Source organism: Melospiza georgiana, chromosome 13 (genome assembly GCF_028018845.1).
Source record: "Melospiza georgiana isolate bMelGeo1 chromosome 13, bMelGeo1.pri, whole genome shotgun sequence".
NCBI lineage: Eukaryota > Metazoa > Chordata > Aves > Passeriformes > Passerellidae > Melospiza > Melospiza georgiana.
In genome coordinates this window covers 10,850,225-10,863,928 of record NC_080442.1, presented here as the reverse complement: position 1 = coordinate 10,863,928, position 13,704 = coordinate 10,850,225, and the positions used below count along the sequence as shown (strand labels likewise).

The window sequence follows — 13,704 nt, the reverse complement described above, 5'->3', positions numbered from 1 at the left end:
TCCTCATTCACAGTAATGGCTGTTTAGAACCAAGAAGGACAGAGCCCTGGCCATTAGGTCCAGTCAGAAGGGTGAAATTCCTGCAGTTTGCTTCAAGATTGTCTGAGTAACTAAGGAAATAACTATGCTGAACTCAATAATACATTTTTTTATGTCATTAAAGTAACTTATCTCTATGATAAAATATGGATTTCAAAGTTTATTGAAGGGTTATTTATCTCAGTGAAAGTTTATTGGGGGTTATTTACCTCTAGGGTGCCAGGTCATTAGATATTTGCATAGGCTACACAGTGTGCCACAGGCATCATTAAACAACTTTTCTTGTTGTTTGCTAACTAAATAACAGGGAACATTTGTTACATTTTGCTGAAAATCTAACCATAAAGGAAAGGGGCAAACCCAACAAAAACCTTTCCTAATGAGGCCTGTAATCTCTCACTGCATACTAACATTAACTTTTTTCAAGGAAAACAAAGGAGCTTTTGGCTTGAATTAATCATTCCTTTGCATAGGGGAGCAATGGCAATCCATTAGCTGACATTCTGTTACACTGGATAGAGAAAACACTTACCTTATGTGAGCACTTCAGCTGCTCACCAAAAAGGAGCAGTTCTCCAGAAACCTATGGACCTGTGGTTTGGGTAGTGTGAGTTTTGAGGGTTTTGTAACCAAAATATCCTAACCCAAGCCAGGTGATCCCAGGTAAAAGTGTTAATGTGAGTGGTTAAAGAGTGATGCACTTAAGCTATTGTTTGTATGGGGTAATTACTCATAAGTGCTTCATGGATGGTTTGGATCACTGCAATTATATCAGTTCCTCCTTCATTTCAAAAATATTTTTGCATAAAATGAATGTCACAGCAGTAGAACTGCAGTTAGAATTTAGTAAGGAAAGAGGGATCAGTCAGTCTCTGCAGCACCTTATGATAACCATAAGCCAGGACAGAGCACCAGGTCCACAGTCTCCTTGCAATTTATGCACATTATTTATCTTTGCTCAATGCTTCAGATTTCTTTCTTGAATCACTCCTTGAAACAGTTTTTTGCAATTCCAGCATTCCATGTTCATCTTTGACTTCTACCATCTACTGCATTGCCCTCTGCACTGTATTTCCTGAAAGCCATAGAGCCAACATACTTATTCTGCATAAATACACATTCTAGTCTGTTGCTGACAGAAAAGTCTTATCCTTTCAAGGAAGTACTCCAAGTTAAAAAGCCAATATATATTTTGAAAGATTCTTAGTGTCTAATAAAATACCATAAAATTACATAATAAAAGAAACAGGTGGAGGAAAGGACAGGAACTGGGGAAAAAGCCTTTCCATAATTTTCTAAAATTCTATCACACTTTTGTTACTCACTAGCACATTAGATATGTTTAAAAATTACAAGTGTCTGACTCAGGGCAGTACTTCCTATTGCTGAATATAAATTTAAACATCTAAGACTAGGCACAAAGGGACTGCCATCCTCACTGTGTGTTTATTGCTTTATTGTGTAAACAGAAAGATTTAATAGCACTATTAAAAGTGATATAAAACATGGTTATTGATTTTTAGCAGAAATAAAGTGTGAATAAGAGATTGTCTTAATGAAGCAAAAGTACAGCAACTCCACCTGAATCTTAGCTGATTTTGTATAAGGGCCTAGACACTAACCAGGCTCATTTTTTATATAACCTGGGAATAGTTGTTCTGGATCAGAGGGAAGATCCATCTGTCTGAGTGCACTGCCTTCAAGACAGGGTGACTGTAAGTGTCTGGAAACAGCTACAAGGAAAGCATTGAGCATCTAGCAGTGCTTTCCCAGAATAAATCAATCAACATGTTTCCTGGCTCAACTGTACTATTCCTAAATTTAAAGTTGTCCTTAATAGATTTTTCTCCCCCCCAATTTTTTATATACATAAATCACTGGTCTCTTGTACCAAAATATTTGTTTGCTGTATAAAGACCCTTTATTATATGGCCCCTTAGTTCTTCGTTATGAGAGAGAAGGAAATATCATTCCTCCTCTCTTTCCTCCTGCATTTGGGGCTTACAGACCTTAGGTAATGCTGAGAAAGGCCACAGGTGCTTTGCAAGGGCAACTGTTTTGTAACATGGTTGCACAAAGCCTCCCTCAGCTGATTAGAACAGGTGAACTGGAAGGGCTGCTGTGCTTAACTCCGGGGAATTTGCCCTGCTGCAGCAAAATCTCTTAGAGAGGTTATATCCTTCTTTTTGCACTGTTCAAAACTGATGTTGGCATTGACTGCACACACAGATCCTCACATCAGTCCAGAGAATGTAAATCAAGGTATCAACACCCCCTCCTCCTCCAAAAAAAAAAAAAAAAAAAAAAAAAAAAAAAAAAAAAAAACACCACAAAACCAAAAACCAGAGATGCAAATGGAAACCTGGAATGTTTATCACCTCCTGGGGCCAGCATACTCTGTCAAAGTGGTTCCAGCCTACCAGCTGGAAACTGTCCATTACCAGCTCTGGTAAGGTAGAAATTGGCATTTTCTTTACCATAGTCTACAAAACAGAAGGTTTCATGTTATAGGCCTATGAGATTTATTTGATATTTTAATCTATAAATACATGAGGTTTTCACCAGTAAAAGCACAGGCATTTTCTCAGTGGTCATTGCCACAGCTTACATTTTGAGCAAAAGAACATGTAGTATTGCATGTGAATAAGCAAACTTTGGTTCTCTTTCTAAGGACCAAGCTCTCTTACTTGTTAAACAAGGGCCTGCAGAGGACAACAAGGCAGCTGAAGGCCACACTGAAAGCTACATTCTGGAAAACTTGGGACACTGTAGAATTTAATTAGTTTTTTGAAGGCACCTTTTTTGAACATCATCATGTCTTCAGGCAGCCTGGAAAGAACTCTGGCATTTGCACGAGGCTCCTTCTTGTCAGTGGCTGCTGCTTTGGGGTTACACTGCTCCAGATTACCAGTCACTGGCACACTGGTGCAGCTAAGGGAACGTGCTGTCTTTTTCTTGCCTTGAACAGATAAATAACTGAATAAAAAAGAGGTTAACTTATGTTTGGTAACATTTTGGACATCTTCTGGAAAACAGTCATCCAGAGGATCCTCTTGACCTTTCACCTGCTGACTAATCACACACTTACTGGGACTTACTGATAATTTCTTAGGCTGTACTACTGTTTTTCTGGGAGGTATTTTGTATTTCCCTCCATCTAAGTAAAGCTGAGGAACATTATTAATGGCATCAGAAGTAGGCTGAACTATTGTAGTGGGGATTCCTGCCCCATCACCAGAATTGATGCAGTGCAAGCCATAATTCTGGCTGATGATTTGGGCTGCAGTGTGTTGGATGATGCTCCAGTCCTGCAGGATATCTTCCCTGGTTGTGAACTGAGATGTCACAGTAAAGCGAATGATGAACTTGTCATGGATGGTTGCTGGAATGAGGAAGAGCCTGCCAGAACTGCTCAGTTCTTTCAGGAGTTTTTCTGTCAGCCAATTGGGACCCTGTTTTAAATATGAATAATAAAAAAATACTATAGTTAGATTTTCCAGTGACATCCGAACATATCTCAGAATTGCAATCACAAATTCTTAAATGGAAATATATTCACAGTTATTCATGTCTGGGGAGAGGTCAGCTGTGGTCAGTTCATTCCAAAGGGACATGCAAAGGGGCCAATCTTTACCTTTAGGCGAAATACAACCAGCCCAAGATGCCTCTTGGCAGGAATTTCAAAGAGTGGGTCACTTTTAACCAAGGATTCAAAGAATTTGGCTGTTTCTGTACCCTACAATTAAGGGAGGAAAAAAAGTTATCTGTTTGTCACAAACCCGCTGGTAAGATGCTAAACTGGGTAGTTAAAAGGAATTCCTTTCCTTACTAAGTAACACATCACTCAAATGCATGAATAAGAGCAAACAGAAAAATTACATCAAAGCTGAGAATTTTAAAGTCTGTCTCTATTTGCCCAAAGCCTTGACAATGAACATGAGTAACTAGCCTATCCACAGGGATTTTCTATAGGAGGTTTGAAAAGAGAATGTGCCTTCTCATATGAGAGTCCTTTTGCAGTAACCACTGATCCACAATGTGACCCTTCCTATTTACACTCCATCAGAGACTGAAGCCTGTACATTTTCATAGTGGTAGGCTCAGTTATTCATCATAGCCCGCCCCAAACAGCTGCCACTTGACCTCAAAGAAAGCTTCTGCAAATTAGGGCTCAGCAAAGTGCAGAAGGCAGTGATCAAGTCCCTTTCCATTGTCCAGTGCTGTCAAGAAGGGGACAGGAAATGTTTTGTCTGCACAGTCAATCTTTACAGATTATTTTAGAGTAAAACCAGCAGGCACACCAGCGTTGCATGTGAGAGGATTCCTGTTACTCCTCTCTGCATCTCTGAGTGTACTAATCTCACCCACCAAGACCTGAACATAAAACACTCTGGTAACTCACACACCTGTCTGACATGAGCTTGAAGCTTTTTCACCCCAAAGGAACGAAGCACAAACCACAGCTTGAGAGAACGAAATCGACGGCTCAGTGGAATTTGCCAGTGCTGTGGAAACAGAACATCAGTGAGTGCAGAAACAACAGAAAGGTGAGTTCTCCTTCCACTGCTACATCTCCTGCTTCAGACTCAGGTCAGAGACCTCTCTCGAGATGAATAGTGTCATATTACTGAAAATCTGCTAAGCCTAAGAAACAGCCATCAAAGAAACAATGCGTCCCCATATTTTTAAATTATTTGCAAAAATAAGATTTTGGCTATTCCCCTTAATTTATGGCTTAGATGATTTATGGCTTAGATATGCTTAGAATTTTAAATTAATTACAAGCTTATAACAACTTTTTGCATTTAAGAGCATAATCAATTCAAGATGCGGCCATTTACACTTTAGGACTGACTAGTGCTGGCTTCAACTCCTGTAATTTCCTGAACATTTTCCCAAATCAATTATAAACAGCAAGATTTGATACTGAGGTAGGCAGTTCCAAACAAAGTAACACCTATTCCAAGGAAAAGAGTGAGAAAACATGTAAAGGAATATTTTAGGGAAGCTGCACAACCACGTGCAGAATCCAATTTCACCACAAGAGGGACTCAATATCCTTTTTTCCATCCCTCCCTGTCTCCACTCCAGTGAAAAGCACTATTGATTTCAAGAAAACAATTATCTTTTCAGGACTAGGGTGAGATCATAGCAGAAATAATTGGCAGTGAATATTCCTTTGTATTACTGTACTGAAATCTGCTGTAAGATGTATCTGCAGTGAAATGCCTCTTATGAATTCTTTAATCTGAAGAAAAAATGTAATTAATTCTCCTGCTGTTTCAGAGCATGGCTTTTCCATTGCTTACTCCTTTCTCTCTTTTGTTACATACACAGATAAAAGAAATCCAGCCAAAATGGCATCAGTAGGAATTACTTCAGCAACACAATAAACAGAAATGACCCTTTGCATTCGAAAGGCAAGGCTGGATCTGCACCTGTGTAAAAATCTTAAGTACTTCAATCTGAAAGCAATTTTTTAATTAATCCTCATAACCAGAGCTTACTGCAAAGTTTTTCTATTTTCTCTGCATTAGGATCTCAGTATAATTTGGTTTACATAGTAAGACCAGCAATAAGATAAACATACTCCAGAATGTGAGAAGAATTTCACAGTCTGATTGAAAATTTTATAGGCAATACAAAATATCAGCTTAAATAATAACTTACCATGAAGTCAATTGCAGCTCCTGAATTGGCATGTCTGAGGTAGACAGGATTAACACTGAAGGTTTGATGCAACTTGTATTTATCTTTAACCCTATGATTGTAGAAAGAAGTAGATTTAGCAAAGTAAGTGCAGAGAAAAACTTCGCAATTTGCATGTTATCCTTTTGGTGTTGTTTGTGTTTTGACTATACTCACCAAAATCCAGTGCAGTCAAAATGGACCATCATCCACTTAGAAGGATTAAAAGTAAAGGAATCTGCATATTCAATTCCATCCAAAAACAACCGAAATTCAGGACATACAAATGCTGTTCCTGCATATGCAGCATCAACATGAAGCCAGAGTCCCTCAGCATCACCTGTTGGAATTGAGACTGTTGTTATGTAAGGGATATAGGGAATCAAAGTGCATGTTAATCTCTCCTCTCTGCAAACTAGGTGCAGTGTTTTGGAGGAGGCTGACAAGCAATTGACAGTCTAGTTTTATTCTAAAGGTGTGAATCCATAATGCTAAAATATAGGATAACGCTATCTTTTTAACATTTGATTTCTCACCCACCCTTTCACTAAGTGAAATTCCCCAGTACCCCTCAGCTGCACAAAGCCAAAATAAAGATATAGTGGCTAGCAAAAAAGGACCCAGAAATAGAAGCCACATTCTGACCCATAAGAGAAAGCTCCTCTGGTCTTCAGCAGCTACAGGTCAGAATTTATGCTGGAATAGACTTTGCAACCATGTCAAAATTACCTGTGATACTGATTGATCCAGAGGATGTCCTACCAGAATCTACCTTCAAAACTCCTTTGCTAGATTAAATATTAATGTGTCCATCCTACAACATTACCACACAGTCTGTATTTCCTGAATTAAGATTTATCAGTTGGCAAATTTCATCCATCTCAAATAGAATGTATTTTAGCATCCTAATCTAATCTTACAGAAATCACTGCAGTCTTGTACTGATTTCAGCCATCCCTAAGACATGTCTGAAGCACTCTGCTCTCCTTCATTTTGGCATGAAAAATCTAAGAGTATCTTCTAGATACTAGAGTATCCTCTAGATACTTTCATAGAGCAAAATCAGGGGGAAAAAAAGACACTTACAAACTGGACCCAGTTCTGAGAGATTGTCAAAAGCACAGACACCAGTTGTTCCCAAAGTTGCACAAACCTAGAAAAAAAATCTGTTATAATGGATTTGGTTTCTTTAATACATGGATGCAGCACTTCAAAACTGGGCCGTTTATTGCAAGCAGTCAAAACATTTAAACTTTTAATTTAATAAAATAGAAATTCTTGTATACATATGAATCTTCAGCTAATGTATTTCAACACAAAAAGAAATTTTTATATGTAATTTCATGTTGACATTAAGAATATAACACTATGTCAATACCCCCAACCAGAAAGTTGAACATACAAAGACTGGCACTAAGCCTTTCTTTCTGTCTTCTGCAATGGCTTTCTTCAAAGTTTCACCTCTGAGGGAAAAGTTCTCATCCACGGGCAGAAATTTTATCTTCACAAGAGAAATCAAGCCAGCCTTTTCTACAGAGGAATGTGCCTTTAAAATAAGAAAAACAGTAAGAATTCAAGCTCTGAGACTGAACAGCTGTGATAAATTATGGCTTTATTAAAGACAGTGGTGGCAAGAAATACAGAGATAACAACCTTATTGTAATCCCTATTTATACAAATCTGAAAGCATCTTCTTTGTGAGTAACTGTAAGAAACTGTACCCTGTAATTCCAAAGAATGCTTCATTTACTTGGGTACTGGTTTCTAAAATATAATAATAGGCATCCTCATCTTGTGTTTGGAGGGACATTTATCAAAACTCAGCTCTTAAAGGAGCCTCTAGCAATGAATCAACCTCAGTTTATTCCCTCCTCCCTGCCATAAGAAGATGAATCCCCTGAAGTGTGTTTACTTCTGGATAGAGCAAAACACTTTAGAAGATACAGTCCTTTTAGTTAGACTAAGAGAGAATGAGCATGATGTCTCTCCTGTGGTAGTTTTCCCAGGGGAATGTAATGCCCAGTTCAGGAGGCCAAGGACAGAAGAAGTTTTCTGGCAAAAGCCAACAGTGGAGCCCACAGCCAGGAGCAGCATTCAGGTACCAGTGCCTTGAGCATGCCTGTCTGTGAGGGGAAGAGGCTGGGAAGAAACACGAGATGAAGCAGCATGAGCTCAGCACATAGTTCCTGGATCAAGGCTTTGTGAAAAACAGGAAGGAAATGCAGAACTCAGTCATGTGAAACAATCTCTTGAGGACTGCCAAGGCCCTAAAAACCTCGCCTCACACTGATTCCATTTCCCCATCTGCAGAAAGCAGCAGCAGGGGAACTGGTCCACACTTGTGAGGCATTCCTGTGCTGCTGCACAGAAATGTGACTTCACATGGCAAAGGCTGAGTGAGACAACAGAAGCAATTTGTCTTCCTTGGAACCATCAGAACCTACTTGATCAGACGCGTAAGCGACGAGGCGAGAATTGAGCGAGGACTCATCAGTGTCTGGCTCAGAAACCTTCAGCTCCAGAATTTTGTTCTTCCTTGCTGCCAGCAGTGCAACCAAGGTTGATTCACTCACAGTGCTCTGCAAAGACATTGCTCATTTACTGCAACTGCTACTTCATTGCTGTTTTCCCAGGGATCTGCAGAAATCAGTGAAGTGCCCAGTGCCCACCCCCTCTTTCATTGCTACTCCTGATTTCTCTGACGCAGTGGAGAGTCATTAGCTGATGAGCAGCTCTCTGGGCCAGCAACACAAAACAAAGCACTTTAACTGCTGTAGATTTTAATATTCAGCACTGAGTTCTGGGCAGTAAATAAACCACATTTTCCTTTTGTTCTACAAATAAAACATATTATTTTCCATAAATTACAAACATGATCAAAGCCCCTTATAATAACAAAACAGCACTGATTCCAGGAAACTCTTGCTTACACTTTCTGGAAGGAGGTAACAGTTCAGGCCTTGACCTTGCACCTCTCAGAGACAAAAATTAGACATGAGAAAAAGGAAAAGAAACTTCTTGTGTGGCTAAGGACTGTGGCAGAAGGATAGTGACAAGGATTCCTTCTCCAATTAAGTAAGAATCATTTTAGTGCAAAATTTGGTGATGTGAAAGATCAGAAGCAGATTAAAGAAATGAAATCTGACTCATTTATCCTTAAAAAGACCACAAGAATACCTGCTGTTTGTCCATTACACAGTACTAAAAGCAACAGCAGTTTCTATTCTATAATCTACCACATTTAATACTAAAATTTGGGGAAAAACTGCCAAATTTGGATTCAGAGCCATATAGAAAATTTTGGTTTTGTCTCTAGTAAAACTATCACCCAGAGAGAAATTCACTTGAAAACAGATGTTGATAAGACCATCTCCAATCTGCCCTACCTGTAATACTCCTCCACCCACACTGTCAGGATGGTGGTGCAGGAATTTATCTGGAAGGCCCAGCATTTTAGCCAACCAATCCATCACATTCATTTCCAGTTCTGTACAGGCTGGGCTGGAGGCCTAGAAAAAATTGAAAAAGGAGAATCAGGCTGTAATTCACCCTGGGCACTGATCCCTTGTCCAACTGAGAGCTAAGAGAGGCAATGAGCTAATCTGATACAGCTGCATGGAGACCACACCAACCAATTTCTTACAGGTTTATGAGCTTCTACTTTCTTACACAGAGACACATATCTAAAAATCTGGGCAACTTTGGCACTGTGGAAAACACTGGCTTCAGAAACTACTGTGGTGTGCAGAGTCATAAGCAAGTAGTGCTCTGTAGCTGCTGCAGGAGGATACAAAACACGCAGATATTCTGGCCCAGGATACCAAACAATTATTTTCACAAGAGGAAAAATAGGAAATGTGTTCTCTCTCAAAGGAGCAGGAGAACTGGAATGGAGCCCAATCTAGCCTGCAGTCATGGCTGGTGGCTGCTCTATTGCTTACGCTGCTTGTGTAAGAGTTTTGGCACTGAGACCAGATGACAAGGAACAATGCTCAGTGGGATATGCAAAGAATTTGAAAACAGACATTTCTAGTATATTTTCTTCATTCAGCTCTTACTGCTAGGTAATGCTTGTTCTTATATGTTCTTTTGGGTTGTTTTTTTTTTTAAGTGACAATTTTCATTTATGCAACAACATACACTTGGTTAAAAAAAATAATTATACTGACTCAGAGAACAAGAAAGAATGATTAAGACCTACTCTTGCATATTACACACAGGAGAGGAATGTCTAAAATAGCCCTAAAAAATTTACCCATGTGAATCCCAAGCAGTTAATTGCATCAGCCAACATATCTCCAAGGAGTGAAGGCCAGGAAGTTAGAGCTGGAAAGTAGGCATGCATGTGTGGACTTTGCCAATGGACTACCTAGAACAGAATTATGTAGAAGTTCAGTCTGAAAATGTCACAAAACTTTCCATGAGGTGTAGTGGTTCCTGTCTGTTTAAAATGAGAGAAAAGGATTACAGCAACATAATACATGCAACTATATATCTGCAGCAGAGAGCTGCAGAGATAATATCAACAGGGGAGCAGCATAGCAGATGATAACACTGCATTATTAACAGATAAATTACAAATAACAACAAAAGCATTTATCTGAATTGAACAGGCAGACAAAGATTCTGAACAGGAAAGAATGTTGTGCCGTGTTTGAAAGACCAGAGGCAGAAAGATTTATCAAAATACTTATCTTTATAAAGGGAATCCTTGCAACAACGTTGCTCATTTTGTCAAACAAGTTACCTTTAGCTACACACAGCAATTTACAACTATATAAACCCTTCTATACACCTGAATGAGCTGGTGTGTAAGACACCAGCTATAAGTGCATGTAATCTGATTGCCTCTCCTACATCAGATCAAGTTTCTGCAAACATCTACAAAAAAATTTGAGAACGGGCTTTGAAAGAGCTTCTTACATAAAACATGCAATTTGGTAATATGAATTCTCTTAGCAGAATCTGCAGTATTTATGTACAAGAGGAAGTAGACTTTTACATTCAAAGCACAGGAAACAAGCTTTGCATGTGCATGAAGCTGGGCAAGAGTTGTTTCACCTTGCTATGCCCAGTTTCCACATCTCTGAAATTAAGATTATATGGTTCAGCAGGTAGAGACATTGTGAAGCTAATGATTTTCTCATAGTGCTGAATTTGTTTCCCTATAAGCAAATATGAGTTATATACAAAGTAGTTTAAAAATACACTCACAATCTAACCCTTAAAATTAGTTAGGAACACAACTGTGGAGATAACATCTAAGATAAGATTAATGCAACATTTTTGGGAACTTTATTTAGAACAATATTCTGCAGAAGCTGTGCATTCCCGGGATTTGGTGCTCACCCCAGGTAGTAATGGCTTTTTCCTGCCATGATTGTATTTTATTTCTTACCCCTGGCATAATAATCTTCTCTATATCTCCAAAGATGTTGTCCCAGCTGTCTGGGTCCATTGGGGCAGAGTCTGGCAGCTGGGCTCTCATGTAACCTGGCTGTACATCAGGAGTCACCCGTCTCTCTCTCACATTGCTCAGGTACTGGCAAATGTAATCCACCATCTCTTTCCCTGCAAGAGGCAAACCAGTGGTTTCAGCTTCAGTCATGGAAACACTAACTAGCAGTACAGGCACTCCACACAATCTGTCCTTAGCATTGGACAGAGATTCCACTTGCATTAGAATACTGCTCCCAGCTCCTCCCTCCTACACCCTACTTGTCCCATCCAATAATGTTCTAAAACAGCCTCACAGGGTTTTTTCAGTGCCATTATTGAATAGTTCAAACGTACCTTTAAAACACAATCATGGTACAAGTACAGTTTGTTTGGTTACTGAAAGGTTAGATTTTCTTGCCTACAAATTAACTGAAACTGCATTTCACAGGTATTAAATTTTCATGTCCTACACTTCCTTGTGATTACAGCAAACCTGCTTTTGCATCCCCTGAAATCAGCTGCATTGCTCCACACCCTTTCTCCACTTTTTAAGGCAATCTCCCGCAGCCCTGGAACCAAGGTTGGCTCTCCATCTCCAGAACTGTCCAAGTCTGGAGTCTCAGGATGTGAAGCCAGTGAAAAGCTATTGTGCACAACCCCTTAGCACAAGTTTATTCAAAATTACAGTTTTGCAGCTTTCCCACAGCATCTTAGATGTAAGACCAAAAAGGCTAAGTTACCCTCAGACACTAAATCCATGAATTTAAACTCAACCCTGGGACACATTTTTTTGCCTCAGCAGATCCAAGTCTCAAGGCCAAGCGCACACTTAAAGAGGATATAGCCCATCCTTATTTTGGGTATCACTCCCAGCCCCACAACAGCTGATCTCCATGAGCAGATGTTACCTATTTGCAAGAGGCACAGATCACTCACCTCTCTGTCTGTACTCCTCAGGCTCCATGCTGACTCCTTAGGAATGCACCTCTTCAAATCTGGGCCACAACCTTTTGGGAGCTGTGGTCAGTTTGGTCTGGTGCCCTGCCAGCTGCTTCCCCCTTTATAGCTCCCTTTATCTCTCAGACTCACACATTCTGGAAAAGGTTTAACAGGCAGGTCATTGGTGAGTGTTTATCTAACTCCTCCCAGCTGAGGGGTTTTACAATCTCTCATGTTCTCATCTGTGCTCTTTTGATGTGTAAGATAGTGTATCACTAAGAGGAGCTGCCTCTGCACTTTCCCATTTTCAATCAATTTTTCAGAAGTCTCACAGTAATCCATGCCATGAATATAAGGCATATTAACATGAGACTTGTGGGAGAGAAAAAGTTCAAGAGCTTTCAAAACCAAATAAAAGCTAAAAGATGTTATGCCAGCCATTGTGGTAGCAGTAGCCATGAAAACAAGGTACCAGCACAGAACAGATTTGATATGGGAGACAGGAACTTTTCCTAAGAATTGTTTTGAGAACTCTTTTTTCCCCACAACTGTGGGGATATACCTACATCCCCACAAGTGTTCAGTCCTTATGCTGTCAGTCCATGCTGCTAAAAGGAAAGGCTTCACAGCTCTTGCCAGTTCCAGAAGTACAATGTGAAGCAGCAGTGATCCTCTGTGGATATCCTGCCCTTCAGATCAGAGCAGAGCAGGTTACACTAAGCACGATGATGTTCCTCCAAGGGTATCACCCTAGACCACTGAGCTGGGAAAAGGCACCTCTTCCCTCACTGTGCTTTCCTTTCTCCTGTATGATATGCATAAGCACTGGGACTTAGTCTTGTCTCTCCAGAATTCCTCCAAGTCCTCCACTTGGATCATTCTCAGTTTGAAAGAACAGCCTTATAGATTGCCTCTCGTTCCAGTTTTAGGACCTGAGAACACATCCTGACCTCTCTGTGGCAGCACAGTCTTTGACACTACTCAATGTTGAATCCTTATCCATCTTCACTTGCTCCACACTGCACCAGGCAGCCCTGGGAAAAGACACGAGGTAGGACTTGTGGACTAAGCGCCAGGAAATTATTTCCCATGCAATAAATTCTTGCCATACCTTAGGCTCCTGCCTGGGGCTGGCACTGCTGGAGACAGGATGCCAGGCTGGACCCTGTGTCTGATACCTCCCAGCAGTTTTGCTGTTGTGTCACAGGAGAGAACTGGCTGCCAGAGCAGCTTTGATTCTCTGCCCCAGGTACTGTAATGCAGCACAACCACTCACATAGTTCTAGGAAGTTTTTACATTGTTCCCACACACACTGTCTACAGAACAGTGTGGAACCTTTTCTAGCTTCTGCTGCAAATAGATACTTGAGAAGGAACTGTTTTATAGATATGAGAAAGATGCTCTGACACACACATATCAGATTAATGTACTGAAATAAAAACCCCCAAATTTGATAAAAAGGCATTGAGAAAAGTGCAAAAAACTCCTAGATGCATATTTGTTTTATCTCATATTGCTCTGGAAACATTAGGAAAAAAGTAACAAGCTGTCAACATGCTTAATAGGAATTTATGAACATCTCTTGGCTGCACTGTAAA

The 13,704-nt window shown here is 40.0% G+C and overlaps 1 protein-coding gene across 2 annotated transcripts; it reads right to left on the bottom strand.

The window, feature by feature from the left end:
• Nucleotides 1-2,729: 2,729 nt before the first annotated feature.
• HDC (histidine decarboxylase) lies at nt 2,730-12,130 on the bottom strand. Of its 2 annotated transcripts, XM_058033486.1 has the most exons (12): nt 12,103-12,130; nt 11,126-11,298; nt 9,983-10,096; nt 9,114-9,236; nt 8,172-8,306; nt 7,130-7,273; nt 6,814-6,880; nt 5,905-6,067; nt 5,710-5,800; nt 4,446-4,544; nt 3,674-3,775; nt 2,730-3,491 (listed from the first exon to the last, which is right to left on the bottom strand). In XM_058033486.1, the coding sequence occupies exons 1-12, from the start codon at nt 12,128-12,130 to the stop codon at nt 2,730-2,732; spliced, it is 2,001 nt and encodes a 666-aa protein (XP_057889469.1). The 2 variants fall into 2 exon arrangements, with proteins under 2 accessions (XP_057889469.1, XP_057889470.1); XM_058033487.1 differs by lacking the exon at nt 4,446-4,544.
• Between the last annotated feature and the right edge of the window lie 1,574 nt (nt 12,131-13,704).